We start from the raw sequence: 16,607 nt of genomic DNA on the forward strand, positions 1-16,607 counted from the left end.
CAGATATGCATCGCGACATCTGTTGGATAGAACGTTAGCTCTGGCCCAATCTGGCCTTGAAACTACTGCAACGCTAACCAAGACCCGTGAATCGTCAGCCGTCAGCCTCGTATATCTCCGGCCGCCTCCCGTCTCCAGCATGTGCTAACTCGGAAATTCCCGATACTGGAGAACCCACGCCTTTTTGACTCAGATACGACTTCTCCGTACGGCGGAGAGTGTTTCCCGGTCGAATTCGACCGCACACTATGGGGGCCGGACTGGGGCTGGCTCTCAATGCTTGCTGAAGGACTCGAGCCCCTCCGAAGAACGCCGAACACCATGGCGGCCAGGGGCTCTCATCCTTCAGCAAGGCTTGATGATAAATGGTGTGACCTCATCTGTAACCTCGGATGGCCGTATCGATTCCCATGAGCGACGCGCACGTCGACTGACACACCCGAAAAAACGTACACGAAGTAACTTTTTCAGCTCCCTCTCTTGATATGGTAAATTTATAGTGGATTAATTACTACAGCGACCCCGCTGTCTGAATATGCCTGGATTCCAGGGCATCAAATTATACATCAGGCATAAAGGCATACAACTTTTTTCTGCAACTGTCGGCGCATGAACCGGCCCGCGGGCATACCGGAGGATTATTAATCCTCTGAACATCGTTGATTGGAGTACATTTTTACATTCGAATCCACGGACTAGTAATCCCCAATCTATATCGTAGGTGACCTTTACAGTGGTCGCCTTGACCTTTCGGTGGCCAACCCACTACGGGTCGGCCCTTCCTCAACGTAATTTCCCCCCTCGACACGAGTTTTCGGACGCAGTATTTACATACCTTAGTATTGAGTACGAAAAATTGCAAGCGTCTATCTCTTGACTTCGGGTAATAGACCCATAAGTGGAAAAGATGAATAATAGGTACTCTAAAGGTTAATCTTACCTACCTAGGTACCGAGGTAGGTATGCAGGTATTAGCAGGGAGAGTTTTAAATAAGGTTTATATGGTACAGTGATCAGTGACTCCGCATTAGACTTAACACCCTTGGCCCCACACCCTAAGTATTCTGCCAGTCAAATCGTCCAATTAGCCAGGTAATTATAATAGCATACTTGCTTTGCTAAAAGTCAGATATATGAGTAGAATTTTGCTTCTGGGGCACAAAATCCTTGTTTTACCAGATGCTTAAGACACTTTAGGCGCCTTGAATCACTTCTTGATAAGCGGTTTGGTACATGTAGGCGGTAGAGGCTTGGTATAGGCGGTGTGAGGTGAGGGTGTTAAGATTAATGTGTATATTTAGATTAATATTACCTTTACCTAGGTATTACCTCAAACTTCTTTAAACCTTACTGTACATATATTGTACATGTAATAGGTGTAATAACTATAATACATTAAGTACAATAGATATTCAAGACCTCGGGAATTAATTGCTGACTCTTCTGTACCTCACTCAGCTTGTATCAGTAGCATTATTTATTTGAGTTGGAGGTATTTTGTATGACGGATCTTCTACAAGATTAATTACATACCAAGGTATGTGATTGGCAGGAAAAACTGGGTCTCAATAGAGCGGGCTGAGGGTGCTGAATCGTCATCTCTACTGTGCCAAAAGTACCTTTCAAGGTTCTTTCTTTATTAGTTACTGCTTACGGCGGTTGCGCTAATCTCAGGCTGTGATTGGAATGAATAATGCCATGATCCCTCCCACCTGGGCATCCCCCTCTTCACCCACGCAGCGTCAATACTAGTTATCCTTTCCCGCCGCTTCCACGACGTTACACATTCCCATCTCCCTCTCCGTCTCATCTACCATGTCTGTTCCGAATGTTGCACCGTCGCACGCCTACGGGCAACCCAAACGGAGAAAGGTGCGCAAAGGCACCCACAGTTGCTGGGAATGCAAGCGCCGGAAGATGAAATGTAGATTCGATCCGCGCATTGCGAGTACCTCCTGCGATGGCTGTCGACAGCGCGGCTCCCCCTGTATCAGCCAGGAATTCCCCGAGGACCTTGAAAATGTCCTCATGAGCATTGGAACCACCAGCGGTGATGCCACTTCCTTTGACGGCAGAACTCGCCCTGCCACGCCCAGTGCAAGGACAGACCGTATTCTCACACCCGTCTCAACGATCACGGAGACTTCACCATACCATAAATCTCCTGAGGTCCGCCTCTTCCCGCTCTTCTTTCAAATATTCTATGATTGTTACTGACGGCTTTCCAGCAATATCCCCCCACCACCACGAATGATACCTCACAACGTAAATATGAGAGGCTGTCTCAGTTCCTATACGAATTACTCCCGTCGCGCAGAGATACCGAGAGTATCTGCAAATCCAGTGGCCACTCTTCCATCCTCTCCCACGAATTGTTGACGACGCCATACACCACCCTCTACCAGAACGGCCTCCAAACGGCTGAGAGTTTACTGGTGACCCCGCAACCAAATATGCATCCGGTTTTGATCGCGAGACACATGCTCCAGCTCGCCCTTTTCCTACAGAATCTTTCCCGGATCTTCACAAGGAGATTAAAGGCCTGTCGAAACCACCCCGCGTCATCATGGAACGCTTAGCAGATGTTGCCAACTACCACGTCACGACAAACGAGGCACTGATCGGCAGCATCGAGAGCCTCGAGTGCATCATGCTCGAGAGCTTATATCAGGTGAACATTGGAAACCTTCGACGAAGTTGGGTCGCGGGCCGTAGAGCAATGAGTCTCGCCCAGTTGATGGGGTTTCATCGACCAGATAACCAGACCCTATACCAGACGCTCGACCCTAAAACGAAATACGATACACGGATCATGTGGCTCCGCATCATCACCCTCGACCGCCAGCTCTGCCTCCTTCTCGGTCTGCCCGAAGGCTGTATCGACCATAGCATGGCCTCGGAGACCCACATCGCCAACGACTGCCCCATGGGCCGTCTCGAGCAGCTGCACTGTGTCGCCATGTCCCGAATTCTCGAACGAAACGTGGCCAAGCCGAGTGGCCGAGACCTCGCCGCCACGCGCGCCATCGACCTGGACCTACAGAAAGCCGCGGGCAGCCTCCCGAGCAAGTGGTGGCTAGCCCCCAAACTCGATAGTGCCTCCACCGACCTGCAAGCCGTGTTCTGGGATATGCGCCGTCTGGTCCTGCAGATCTGTCACTACAACCTTCTCAACCAGCTGCATCTGCCGTACATGCTACGCCCCTCGTCCACGGAGAACAAAAACGAGTATTCGCGGATCACGTGCGTCACCGCGTCGCGGGAGGTTCTCTCGCGCTACAACTCGCTCCGCAGCTTCAACCGCATCGCCTCCAGCTGTCGCACGGTCGACTTCCTCGCTCTCATGGCAGCCATGGCCCTCCTTCTCGCACACTTGGATGGCCATTGCGACGGGGCGGAAAATCTGCTCGCGAACCAGTATTTGAGCGATCGCGGGATGATCGAACAGATGCAGGAACACATGACCGAGATCAACCGGCTGAACTCGGATGAATTGAGCGCGCAAAGTGCAGATTTACTAAAGGTGTTGTTGGCGATTGACCTGGAGAAAGGGCATGGGCGGGTAAGTGTGCGGGAGGCGGGGAGTGAGGGTATCTTGCCGCAGGATGGGATGGGCGCGGAGGAAGAGAGTGCGGTACGGGTGCATATTCCGTATTTTGGAATTATCCGGATTGCACGCGAGAAACAGCAAGCTGCGACGACGGGAACAAGTAGCAGTAGCAGCTCTGAAGCCCAACTCCGCCTCTCGTCCTTGACACACCTCAGTGCTCCCCTCTCCACTGATTCCCTCTCTACTAACAACACTCCCAACCCACTCTCCTTCCCCTTTGCCGACACAGCTGCTCCACTTGAATTTACCGCCCCTTTCGCGCACCAACAGCAGCAACAATGTCAGACCGCGTTCTCCGACCCCGGTCTTTCTCTAATGTCATCCCCGCTAATGCAGGGCGGGCATCCCGGACTCGCTGCTGGCGGCGAGGACTGGGCGTTTCAGGGGGTGGACATGGCGTTTTTTGAGAGCGTAATGAGGAATGTTGGGGGCGATGTTTGACCCCTACCTACGCTTGGGGCAGTTGGATGCACTCCCGACCAACAAAGCCCAAACAATCCAGTATATTAAACGATGTATGTATGTAATGAGATATCCTAAATCTGATATTTATAGAAATGAAAATGTTGGTTTTTCCCCCACCCCGCCGAAGCTCACTAGCCTGTAAGGTAGTCTGCCGTCTGCCATATCAGGTAGCAGCCCTAACCTAACCAACCTCTAAGATTGATTCTCCTTGTCCCCATTCGACAGTCCCCTCCGCCTTCTTATTCTCCTCCTCTGCAGCCGCCTCTGTTGGCTTGTCCTTCTTCCCATGATCTGGCAGCCTCTTGAACGGAATAATCAGCGATAGGAGGACCGAAAACGCCGCACACGCCAGGGAAAAAGCAAACACATCCTTGATACCGACCATATACGCGGCGATCACCTCCTTAAGATCTTCCCCGCTGAACACGTCCTGGAGTTCGGAGGCGCCGGTGCCCAGGACCAGGGTGGCATCGAGGTGAGCTGCACTGGAGAGAACTGTCTCGAGCATCCGGTTGGCGAAGAGGGATTGCGCGATGGCGACAAAGTAGGCGCCGCTGAGGGTTTGGCACACTAGTTGGTGGGGTTCAGTGTTAGTGCCCATATATACAAGCATACATAGGTAGTTACCCGAGTAGGGGCGCGGATGCGCATTACTTATATTGCGTAGGGAGCGGGAGGAAATACTTACTAACCATGATTCCAGTCGCACTGGAAACGTCTTCAAGCTTCGAGAAGCCCTGCACGGCTGTCATTGGGATCTGGTTGCAGATCCCAATGCCAAATCCAAAGAGCACCTCGGCACCAATGTACATAGCTTTAGAGGAGTCAACGTCCAGGATATAGATCAGGGCCACGCCGGCGGTCATGATGAGGGCACCGAGGAGCTCGAAGGGTTGTGTGTAGCGGGTCTTTCCGATAACGGCGCCGCTGACGACGGCGCCAAGGGCGAAGAAGGCGAGGAACGGGAGGGTGTTTACGCCGCTTATGATCGCTGATTGGCCGTGGATGGATTGGAAGTAGATGGGAAGGTAGAACAAGACTTGGTAGAGGGCGGCATAGGAGCTAGAGTGGGTTAGTCATGGGTGGGAGACCTCTGGGATAGATGTATAGCGAGGAGGATCTTACATGAGGCAGAATAGGGCATTGCTCCATGTCATGCGCAGTTTGAGAATGCTAAAGGGAACCATGGCGCGGTGGCCCTGGAACCATTCAGTAACCAAGAAGCCAATGCTGAGGACAATCCACATGATCAAGGTCGCGATGACCGAGCCATCATTCCACGCTTTGGTCTGTCCACCCCATTGCAATGCCAGGGTCAAGCAGATGAGAGACACGAGTAGCAAGCAGAAGCCTGGGAGATCCAGGGCCAGGATGATCTCCTGCCACGTCGCTGGGACCTTCTTGATGTGCTTCGGGATGCGCAGGAATAACAGTAACAGCACGATTATGGGCCCGCCAACGGGCAGGTTAATCCAGAAACACCATCTCCAGGTAACTCCGCTCGTGAATGCGCCGCCAATCACTGGTCCCAGAATGGTCGACACCATGAAGCTTGCCATCCAGGTGCCGATGAGAAGAGGATGGTTTCTCGGCGGGGCGACGTAGTTGATGACGATGAGGGTTCCTCCGAGGACACCAGAGGCTCCCAAACCTTGAATGGCACGTCCAATAATAACGGACACGCTATTCGGAGCTGCTGCAGCTACAATACTGCCCACCAAAAATATACCGACCGCGCTGAGATAAACCCACTTCACGTTGACGTACTTGAACAGCTTCCCCCCACAGTGGCGAGGACGAGGCCGCGAGGATGAACGTCGCGCATCCATACCAGCCCACATCGTCGAGTCTGCGGAAATCGTTGGTGATGCCGGGAATTGCGGTTGCGATGATACCAATCTCTAGGGAGACAAGGATGGTGCTCACGAAGATCGTGAACATGATTAGGACGAGTCGGACGCCAGTCGCATACTCGGGAGGGATTTCGTCAAGGTCTTTTTGTTCTTGGGGACCATCACTAGTTGAGCCGGGCTGGCTTCTGTTCAGCTCGGCTTTGTTGCTGTTCTCAAGGTCTGAACCGTCTGCCATCATTTAAGTTGTTGGATATTCTGCACCACAGCAGCCCGTCAAATGGTACGGAGATTGCAACTTGTAGACTTGAGCTCTCAGAGATATATGTTGAAGCTACCTCAATGACAAAAAGAAGTCCCCTAAGGAAGCTTGTGAATGACACGGTCGAACGAGAGAGCGAAACATTTCGACCGCCGTGCTTGTATATAAATATTGGCAATGGAGCTAGTATTCGACCGCCGGACTAGTGCCACAGCAGCCCGTCAAGCCTGTTATTGACACGGTCGAACGAGAGGGCGAGACATTTCGACCGCCGTGTTTTGTATACAAATCTTGGCAATGGAGCTACCCAGGTGGAAGGTAAGGATTCGACCGCCGGATTAGTCATCCGGCGGTCGAATCAAACCCTAAAATCGCCAAGATACCTAATGTTGCAGCATTCGTCCGCCGTCCACGGGTGTCCCGCCACACAAGGGCTGACAAAACGGCACCACTAGCTGGTAATAACATTAATAATGCCCCTTTTGCACCCTCGAACGCCAGGGCTTCGGGTGGTTCGACCGTTAGCCTGCATGAGACCCTGCATTCGTGTTTATGTACGTATGCTATGATCAGGATGCTGACTGCATGAGATCTTCATCCTCTCCGGGCGTATACAAAGTACTCCGCCGCGCCCCTGGCCCCCGGGGCGATAATCTAAATGTCGGAATGGGATAAAACAAAATTGGTATGATAATGAAATTGGCCGACCTTCCGCTCTTTCTTTGCTAGGTAGCATGTGCGGCAGAATCCCCGTCCCATAATAGATGGTAAGCTGCTTTCAACATTGCCCAACCGTGTAAATATCGGACATTCAGAATATTATGGAGGTTGTATCGCATTCCGCCGGAGCCTCACAGCGCTATCTTCGTCTGACGGATACGAGCTCCATTTAAACCCCTCCGCGAGCCGAATATGAGCCTAAGAACCCCCGCGATCAATGACTTCTTTCTTTTCTTTTCTTGTTCGCTTTGCCCCTCCCCCTCCTTCCCAACTCTACACCTGTAGCAACATCAAGATGCCTTCTGCGCACCATACCGCAGCGGACGTCCCAATTGCGGTCGTGGGCTTGTCATGTCGTTTTCCCGGCGACGCGAGCTCCCCTTCCAAATTCTGGGACATGCTGAAGAATGGCAAAGGTGAACAGAGAGAGCCTCTTCAGTTGTGAAACCCGCTGCATTTGCCGTGGAACTAACATGAGTACCTACCTATGCAGATGCCTACTCACCTACATCAACCCGATGGAACTCGGACGCTTTCTACCACCCCGGAAACGGCCAATTGAACTCACTACCCACAAAAGGGGGACACTTTCTGAAAGAAGATCCGTATGTGTTTGATGCCGCCTTCTTCAACATCACCGCGGCGGAAGCCATCGCTCTCGATCCCAAACAGCGGATCGCCATGGAAGTGACGTACGAAGCGTTTGAAAACGCGGGCATGTCTCTTCCACGGGTTTCTGGCACCCAGACGGCCTGTTACATTGGCTCAGGTCCCAGCGACTATCGAGGTGCAGTTGAGCGGGACTTCTTGCACAACCCTAAGTACCATCTCCTCGGGACTGGCGACGAGATGATTTCCAATCGCATCTCTCATTTTTAAATATTCATGGCCCCAGTGCCACGGTTCAGACCGCCTGTTCGTCCAGTCTGATGGCGACGCATCTGGCCTGCCAGAGCTTGAAGTCAGGGGAGTCCGAAATGGCCATTACGGGTGGCGTGAGTCTGATGCTCACGCCAGACTTCACTACACATCTTAATAATTTGACTTTCCTCAACCCTGAGGGCCTGTCGAAAGCTTTTGATGAGAGCGCAGGTGGATATGGTCGCGGTGAAGGTTGCGGAATCATCATCTTGAAACGGTTGGCCGATGCAATCCAAGATGGAGATGACATCCGTGCCGTCATCCGTGGCACTGGTGCTAACTCAGATGGCTTTACACAAGGTGGTAAGTATATCCTGGTTTCATATGAACTGAGAGCTGCTAACGCTCTTGTTTGCAGTGACAATGCCGTCTTTTGAAGCTCAGGCTGCACTCATCAAACAAGTCTACTCGTCCAACGGATTGGACTATTCGACACAATACGTCGAGGCACACGTAAGTCAAAGACCTATCAGACCTAGAGGGTTTACCGTCACTAACCGCACCCTTAAGGTACGGGAACCAAAGCCGGAGATCCAATTGAAACAAGAGCCATTTATAGCACCATCGGGAAAGGCTCGCCAAAACAGCGCAAGCTGTTGGTAGGAAGTCTTAAACCCAACGTGAGTCTCATGGATTGTCAGCGATATCCTGTCTGTGGATGCTAACTCCAAAATCAGATCGGCCATCTCGAATCAGCGGCTGGTGTATCGGGAATTATCAAAGGCATCCTATCGATGGAGCACAATCTGATCCCCCCAAATATTCACTTCACTAAAGCCAATCCTGCGATTCCATTTGACGAATGGAACATGGCGGTACCCACCAAACTGACGCCCTGGCCCGTTGCCCCAACCAAGCGTATGAGTGTCAGTGGCTTCGGAATGGGTGGCACAAACGGCCATGTCGTCCTGGAATCGTTCGACCCGGCCAATTTCAGCACTGGGCCCGGAACGAGCAATGGCTTTTCCACATTTGGGAAGACCCGTACCAAGAAACGACTCTTCGTCTTCAGCAGTCACGACCAGGCCGGCTTCAAGCGAAATGCGGATGCCCTGGTCGAGCATCTAGATATCGTTGCTCCCGGAGCGTCGAGCTCAGATTTCATGGCCAATTTGGCCCACACACTCTCCGGGGCCAGATCCAGTCTCTCGTGGCGGGCAACATGTATTGCGGAGAACAAGACCGAGCTCCGTGACTATCTAACCACTAAACCAGGAGACGGCGCCTCTCGGGACGCCAACAGTGCCACTCGTGTCCCACGAATTGGCTTCGTGTTTACCGGACAGGGTGCACAGTGGGCACGGATGGGCGTGGAGATGCTCGACCGCCCAGTATTTAGAGAATCGGTTGCGCAATCGACACGCTTCCTCCAATCGATGGGTTGTGTCTGGGATCCGGTCGTAGAACTGAAGAAGCCCCAAGGTGACTCCCGCCTGAGCCAGCCAGAGATCAGTCAGCCCATCTGCTCCGTGCTCCAGATCGCGCTTGTCGATGAGCTGCGGTCGTGGGCGTGATCCCTTCCAAAGTTGTTGGGCATTCCAGCGGCGAGATCGCAGCCGCATACAGCATCGGAGCGCTGAGGCACCGCGACGCCATTGCAGCCGCTTACTTCAGGGGTGTGGCTACTATTAGCCTTCGGGATGCGTCAGATATCAATGGCGGCATGATGGCGGTTGGCTGCTCGCGAGACGAAGCAGAGGGATTGATCGAACAGTCGAAGCTCGAGGGCACCGCTGCCGTCGCCTGTGTGAATTCACCGTCTAGTGTGACGCTGTCGGGTGACGTTGACACGCTTGAGCAACTCCGCGCCATCTGTGATGAGCGTAAGGTGTTTGCCCGGCGACTGAAAGTCGAGATGGCGTACCACAGTGTGCATATGAATCGTGTCTTTCGCACTTACGCTGAGTTCATTGAGGATCTTCAGCCTATACCTCGAGAGTACAACGAGAACGAGGACGATGAACTCATTCAAACCATGGTATCTAGTGTGACCGGCCAAGAGGTCGCCCCTGAGCTTCTAGGGCCATACTATTGGGTCCGCAACTTGGTGTCGCCGGTCCTCTTCTCTGATGCGGTAAAGGAGATGGTTGCCCCGGGCGAAGCTGAAGAAAGTGATGACACTGTCGACCTACTAATCGAGGTTGGCCCACACGGCGCCCTGGGCGGACCTGTGGAGCAAATTCTGGGTCACCACGGTGTCAAACACATCACCTACAAGTCGATGCTCACACGCGGACGCAATGCTCTTGAAACGAGTCTCGAGCTCGCGTCCGAGCTCTTCCTCAAAGGCGTTCCAATTGACATCTCCCAAGTCAACAGCGATATGAACACCCGTCGACTGACGGACCTTCCCCCGTACCAATGGAACCATTCCAAGGTCTTCCGCCACGAGACTCGTATTCAACGGGAGCTCGTGATGCGCCAATTCCCCTTCAAGAGCATCATCGGTGCCCAAGTTCCGATGATGGATGAGAGCCAATATGTCTGGCGCAACTTCCTCCGGCTGTCCGACGAGCCCTGGATTCGCGGCCACAAGGTCGGCAGTACTGTGCTATTCCCCGCCGCTGGCCTCATTGGCATGGCCCTTGAGGGCGCACAGCAGTTAGCGGAGCCAAGCAAGACAGCGCGCTCCCTTCGCCTTCGCGAGATCTCGTTCTCTGCTGCTATGGCACTTTCTGAAAATGTGCCGACTGAGGTTATCATGCACATGCGGCCGCACCTTCTTGCAACCTCAGGTTCCACACCAGCTTCCTGGTGGGAGTTTACCATATCCTCATGTGCTGGCATCGACAATTTGCGTGATAATTGCCGAGGATTGATTGCTATTGACTACACAGAAACGACCAGTGAGCAGATGGCGAGCGAAGATGCCAGCTTGGAGGCGTCGAGAATTGCCGACTACCACCGCGTCCACGAGGGGTCGTCGCACACTTACTCCAAAGAGGACTTCTACAGCCAATTCGAAAAGATCGCCTGGAACTACGGCGAGGCCTTCCGGGGAGTCGAGAATGTCCATCTTGGCGACGGCCAGGCAACCTACGACGTGAAGATTGTCGACATCGGCGAGACCGTTAGCAAAGGACAACTCAGTCGCCCATTTTTAATCCACGCGGGTGCTCTCGACTCGATCCTCCAGGGCTGTCTGGGAAGCACGTTCAGGAACGGGAGGTTCGACATGGACAAGCCTGTCTTGCCGACGTTTATTGGCCAGATAGATATATCGCTGGATATACCGGGAGATGTTGGGTATGTCCTGCCAGCGGTGTGCGAGTCGAAGAGACATGGCTTCAAAGAGTTGTCGTCGAATATCTACACCTTTGATAGTGCAGTGTCCAAGGTCAACCTATCCATTCTTGACTACCGAGTCTCGGAGCTGGAGAATGACGCAGGTGAGCAAGATAGCCAGCAGCTTGAGGTCGATCCGGCTGAGATCACCTCGGAAGTGCGCTGGAACTATGCTCTCGAGGTTCTGGAGCCGGAAGAAATCAAGAAGGTGTTGTCGGCTGTTGCGGCAGGAGATCGGATTGTCGAGGTAGCGTTATTATTTCATCCTAACCCTCATTCTAACGCAGACGTTACTAACAAGCAATGCAGCTGATCCGTCTGTACCTCCACGACAACCCGGCAGCCACCGTTATTGAGCTCGCACCTGATCACGAAGCTCTTATCCATGCGACAATGTCATTGCTGCCCCCCGGAACCATTCTCCCTAGCCATATAAAGTATGCTATAGCAGGCACTGGTAACGAGTCTGAGGACCAAGGTGCCACCACAAACGTGATTGGGACGCCCTTCGACCTGGGCGATCTGGATGACCCTTTGCCCGCCGACATTGCGGCGGCTGATTTGCTGGTCGTTCCGCAATCCGTCAGCAATCGTAAGGATCTGGGCGCGTTACTGACTCGTTTGACAAGCCTTGGCAAGTCCGACGCAAGCCTGGTTCTCGCTGTGGACAACAGTTTGGAGGTATCTGCCTCTGTTTTGGAGGCTAAGGAATTCCGACGTGTCTTTGATGTTGAGAACTCGGTGGCGCTGTACAAGAAACGCCGATCCGAGCATGCCAACGGCCAAACCAATAGCCCTACTAATGGCCACACTAACGGCACATCTACCAAGTCCGACTTGGTCTTAATCGAGCCACCAGCTACAAGTAGCCGCATCAACGCTTTCAGCGGTGCTCTACAAACTACTCTCCGTGACCATGGTTACGTGGTGGCCGTGACCAACTGGGCCGAGATTAGTGCCCGTGCAGCTCCCGACCTCGAGGGCAACACGTTCATCTCGCTGTTGGAGCTCGAGCAGCCCCTTCTGGACGCTCTCTCGGAGCCGGATTTCCACAATGTCCGCAAGCTACTGCTGAACAGTGAGCGCCTGCTCTGGATCACAGCCGGCGACAATCCGTCCATGGGTGTGGTCGATGGCATTCGGAGGACGATGAGGAGTGAGGTGGCGGGTCTCAAGTTCCAAGTCTTACATCTGAGTAGCCTGGATACGGCGTTACTTTGTGGCCCAGCCCTTGCAGGTCGCATTATAACGACGGATACCAAAGATGATGAGTTCCAGGAGCGGGATGGTATGCTCCAAGTCGCTCGGATCTTCAACAGTCCCGAGGGAAATGAGGGCGTGCGCCGTTGTCTAGAGGACTCCGTTCGTGTCGAGCGGTTGGCGGAGCAAAAGAGACCCCTAAGGCTCACTATTATGAAGCCAGGACTCATGGACACTTTGACGTTCATCGAGGATGACCGCATGAAAGATACGCTTGGAGACACAGAGATCGAGGTCGATGTCAAAGCAACAGGTGTCAACTTCAAAGATATCATGGCGGCCATGGGCCTAGTCGAAGTCTCCCTCATCGGTCAAGAAGCCAGCGGTATCGTCACGGCCACTGGTAGTGCAGCAGCCTCGCGCTTCAAACCCGGCGACCGGGTGACGCTTCTCTGGGAGGGCATGCATGCCACTAAGCTCCGCATCGATCACCGTCTTGCCGTGCACATCCCCGACTCCATGTCTTTCGAAGAAGGTGCCGCCCTACCCATGGTCCACACCACCGCCTACCACGCGCTCGTCAACGTCGCCAAACTGCGCCCTGGCCAATCGGTCCTCGTCCACGCTGCTGCCGGTGGTGTCGGTCAAGCTGCACTGCAATTAGCTGCTCACTTAGGCCTAGTGGTCTATGCGACCGTTGGTAGCGAGGATAAGCGCCGTCTCCTGGTGGAGAAGTATAACGTGCCAGAAGCGCATATCTTCCACTCCCGTGACACTAGCTTCGCCAAAGCTATCAAGCGCATCACGGGGGGGCCGCGGCGTCGACTGTGTGCTCAACTCGTTGTCGGGCGAATTGCTCCGTGTCTCATGGACGTGTCTCGCGCCCTTTGGCACGTTCGTCGAGATCGGTCTGCGCGATATCACGAACAACATGCGTCTGGACATGCGTCCGTTCAGCCGTAGCACAACCTTCGCATTCATCAACATAGCCAATTTCTTCGACGCGGAGGGTCTTGATGCGCTGGGGCAGATCCTATCGGACGCCTTTGCCCTTGTACATAAGGGTGTTCTGGGCGCAGCGTACCCGCTGACAGTGTACCCTGTGGCGGAGCTTGAGACTGCTTTCCGTACCATGCAGCAGGGCAAGCATCGTGGGAAACTCGTCCTCTCATTTGGAGATGATGCTCGGGCACCCGTACTCTGCAAAGCTAAAGACAGTCTGAGTCTCAATCCCAACAGCACCTATCTCTTTGTCGGCGGTCTCGGCGGCCTTGGACGCAGTCTAGCGCGTGAATTTGTTGCCTGTGGAGCACGACACATCGCATTCATATCTCGCTCAGGTGATTCCAGTGCAGATGCCAAAACCACAGTCCAGGACCTCACCACCTTCGGCGCCGTTGTCAAAGCCTACCGTGCAGATGTAGCAGATGAACCTGCCTTCCTCTCCGCCATGCAACAATGCGCCACCGACCTCCCGCCCATCGCGGGTGTGGTGCAAATGGCCATGATGCTGCGCGACACTCTTTTCGAGAAAATCTCTTACGCGGATTGGACGCAACCCATGCGACCTAAGATCCAAGGCACACTCAATCTGCATAACTACTTCTCCCCCACGCACCCTCTGGATTTCTTCGTCATCTGCTCCTCCATCTCCGGTATCTTTGGCTATCCAGGCCAGACGCAATATGCCGCTGCAAACACGTTCCAGGACGCCCTCGCCCGCCACCGCCGTAGTCAGGGCCTCAAGGGCGTGGCGGTTGACCTCGGTATCATGCGCGATGTTGGCATTCTAGCCGAGCAAGGCACAACCGGCAAACTCGCTGACTGGGAAGCCATTCTGGGAATCCGCGAAAAGCCCTTCCACGCGCTGATGAAGAGCCTGATCAACAGCGAGTGGAAAGGAGACTCGTATCCTGCGCAGGTATGCACCGGCCTCGGGACGGCAGATGTCATGGCGCGGTTCGGATTGGAGCGGCCGGAGCATTTCGGTGACCCGCGATTTGGCCCACTGAATGTGCTGAGTATTACATCTTCGTCCTCGTTCCAAGACGCCTCATCCGCTGCATCATCATCACCCTCCACACGTCTCGCTGCCGCGTCCACCTACGATGAAGCCGTGTCCATCATTACGGATGCACTCGTACAAAAGACGGCGGAGATCCTGCAGATGCCCTTGTCCGAGGTGGATCCCGATAGGCCGATGTACCGCTATGGAGTGGATTCGCTGGTGGCACTGGAGGTCCGCAATTGGATCACTAGAGAGCTGCAGGCGAATATGGCACTGTTGGAGATTCTGGCAGCGGAGCCAATGAAAATGTTTGCGGGGAAGATTGCGGAGAAGAGTAAGTTAGTTACAGGTAGAAAGTAGACAGTAGAAATCGCAGAGGCTTATTGATAGAAGAACAAGAATATCACAGGTAGACTTGCCCAGGCCCAAAGCCCAAAGTGGGGTATTTCATAGATCTTATCCATAGATGTATTTTGTATAAGTCTTTAAAGAGTAGATACTTCGACGCAGGGGTTATTAGGGTGAGTGCGCAATAGACGTGAGAATCTGCCCAGGTGGGACCCTCTTTAAGTCAGCCAAGCCAGTGCGCCAGTCGAGATTTCTCGGCTTCTCACCGTGCCTAGCTAGGTATCTATAGCGCACCCATTTCTCACCCAGGCGACAACTAATGACTGAGCTTAACACGGTGAGTTAGCAACCGGCAAATCCTCACTGTTGTATTTTTACCACATACTCTCTCTTCATGCCAATTATCGATGTCCCTCTCAAAATACCGTATATAACTATATCTGTTCCCCTCTTTAGACATAATTAGCTTCAAATAGCAGACCAATTTCAAAATAAAGCATCAAAACAGGATAATACTATCGAATTGTATAAAAACGGCCAATCGCAGTCGGCCGGCACCGTCGGTCTGAACCGAAGCAACTCGGTCACCGCCGGGAATTCCCCGTGGATCGATGATAAGGCCAGCATTTAAATGTGCGGGGAAGAACTTTTACATTCTCAATTGCTTCTCAATTCCTTCAATTGAACCTCTCTGACAATACTCCTCTCAAAAAGTACAGACGAATTCCATACCTGCACATCTGCAACAAAATCCCCACCATGGGTAACGACCAGAAGCTCGGTGCCTATTACGCACCCAAAGGCGGATTGCCACCACAGACACAGATCCTCACCGACCGTGCCATGTTCACCGAAGCGTACGCGGTAATCCCGAAGGGCACATTCAGCGACATCGTGACGAGCTTCCTGCCCTTCTGGGACAAGACACGGTTATGGGTGATTGCCCGTCCGTTATCGGGCTTTGCCGAAACATTTTCGCAATACATCATGGAAGTGCAACCAGGGGGCGGCAGCGACCGCGGTGAAACAGACGACAGTGCACAAGGTGTCGTGTTTGTCGTCGAGGGTGAAGTGACGATCACCCTGGGAAGCCAGAAACACACGCTTGCCGAGGGCGGCTATGCCTGATCTACCGCCGAAGAGCGGCTGGACCCTGCGCAACACAGGCGCGACCACCGCCCGTTTCCATTGGATACGCAAGGCCTACGAATATGTCGAGGGACTCGATAAGCCTGAGCCGCTTTTCCTCAATGAAAAGGATATTCCGCCCACGCCGATGCCAAACACCAACGGTGCTTGGGCGACTACTCGATTCGTTGACCCGAGCGATCTGCGCCACGATATGCATGTCACCATTGTCACCTTCGAGCCCGGCGGTCTTATCCCTTTCGCTGAAACACATGTCATGGAACATGGGCTTTATGTACTGGAAGGTAAAGCCGTGTACAGGCTCAATCAGGACTGGGTGGAGGTGGAAGCGGGTGATTTCATGTGGTTGCGCGCCTTTTGTCCGCAGGCCTGTTACGCGGGTGGCCCTGGCAAATTCCGCTACCTGCTCTACAAGGACGTGAACCGTCAGATGAAGTTGTCGCGGTTGTAATAGCCGAACACTTTGTCAACTTGTAACCCAGTCATATCACGGTCCTTGTCACTCGAGGGGGTTAGTGCGGCCGTCGCACGACCAAGGGTGATTCTCGCCCTGATTCGCACATCTCTCAGCCCCGGTGGCACAACGCTGAAGCGGCTCTCGCCCAGGCGCCCACCCAGTGGCACCCAACTACTAGCCGCAGATAAGCCACACGCCGGTGAGTTAGTAGTTGGGTGTGCGACACCACCAGTGAATCCTCACTGTTGTATATGTTTGTGTCTTTTTAATTTAAAATGTACAAATTAAGTTCAAGTTGTGCACCTAATTCTCTTAATACTCGAGTCAATCAC

General features: G+C 53.3%; 4 protein-coding genes across 4 annotated transcripts; 3 read left to right on the top strand and 1 right to left on the bottom strand.

The window, feature by feature from the left end:
• Positions 1 to 1,815: 1,815 nt before the first annotated feature.
• On the top strand, positions 1,816 to 4,051 carry N7519_000566 (uncharacterized protein; the record flags this gene model as incomplete). The annotated part of the gene is made up of 3 exons (XM_057287344.1): positions 1,816 to 2,169; positions 2,229 to 2,427; positions 2,508 to 4,051. 3 exons carry the CDS (start codon positions 1,816 to 1,818, stop codon positions 4,049 to 4,051), a joined length of 2,097 nt encoding a protein of 698 aa, XP_057153427.1.
• A 205-nt stretch (positions 4,052 to 4,256) lies between these two features.
• On the bottom strand, positions 4,257 to 6,163 carry N7519_000567 (MDR family MFS transporter; the record flags this gene model as incomplete). The annotated part of the gene is made up of 4 exons (XM_057287345.1): positions 4,257 to 4,645; positions 4,764 to 5,137; positions 5,201 to 5,785; positions 5,907 to 6,163. The coding sequence occupies 4 exons, from the start codon at positions 6,161 to 6,163 to the stop codon at positions 4,257 to 4,259; spliced, it is 1,605 nt and encodes a 534-aa protein (XP_057153428.1).
• A 1,039-nt stretch (positions 6,164 to 7,202) lies between these two features.
• Positions 7,203 to 14,681, top strand: N7519_000568 (type I polyketide synthase; the record flags this gene model as incomplete). Its single annotated transcript, XM_057287346.1, has 8 exons — positions 7,203 to 7,323; positions 7,401 to 7,728; positions 7,803 to 8,131; positions 8,187 to 8,281; positions 8,506 to 9,332; positions 9,371 to 11,360; positions 11,423 to 13,221; positions 13,271 to 14,681. 8 exons carry the CDS (start codon positions 7,203 to 7,205, stop codon positions 14,679 to 14,681), a joined length of 6,900 nt encoding a protein of 2,299 aa, XP_057153429.1.
• A 747-nt stretch (positions 14,682 to 15,428) lies between these two features.
• N7519_000569 (uncharacterized protein) lies at positions 15,429 to 16,269 on the top strand (the record flags this gene model as incomplete). The annotated part of the gene is made up of 2 exons (XM_057287347.1): positions 15,429 to 15,740; positions 15,811 to 16,269. The coding sequence occupies 2 exons, from the start codon at positions 15,429 to 15,431 to the stop codon at positions 16,267 to 16,269; spliced, it is 771 nt and encodes a 256-aa protein (XP_057153430.1).
• Between the last annotated feature and the right edge of the window lie 338 nt (positions 16,270 to 16,607).

The sequence above is a fragment of the Penicillium mononematosum genome (assembly GCF_028829835.1).
Source record: "Penicillium mononematosum strain IBT 11891 chromosome Unknown utg000001l:1.0-4488741.0:1.0-4491989.0, whole genome shotgun sequence".
Classification (NCBI taxonomy): Eukaryota; Fungi; Ascomycota; class Eurotiomycetes; order Eurotiales; family Aspergillaceae; genus Penicillium; species Penicillium mononematosum.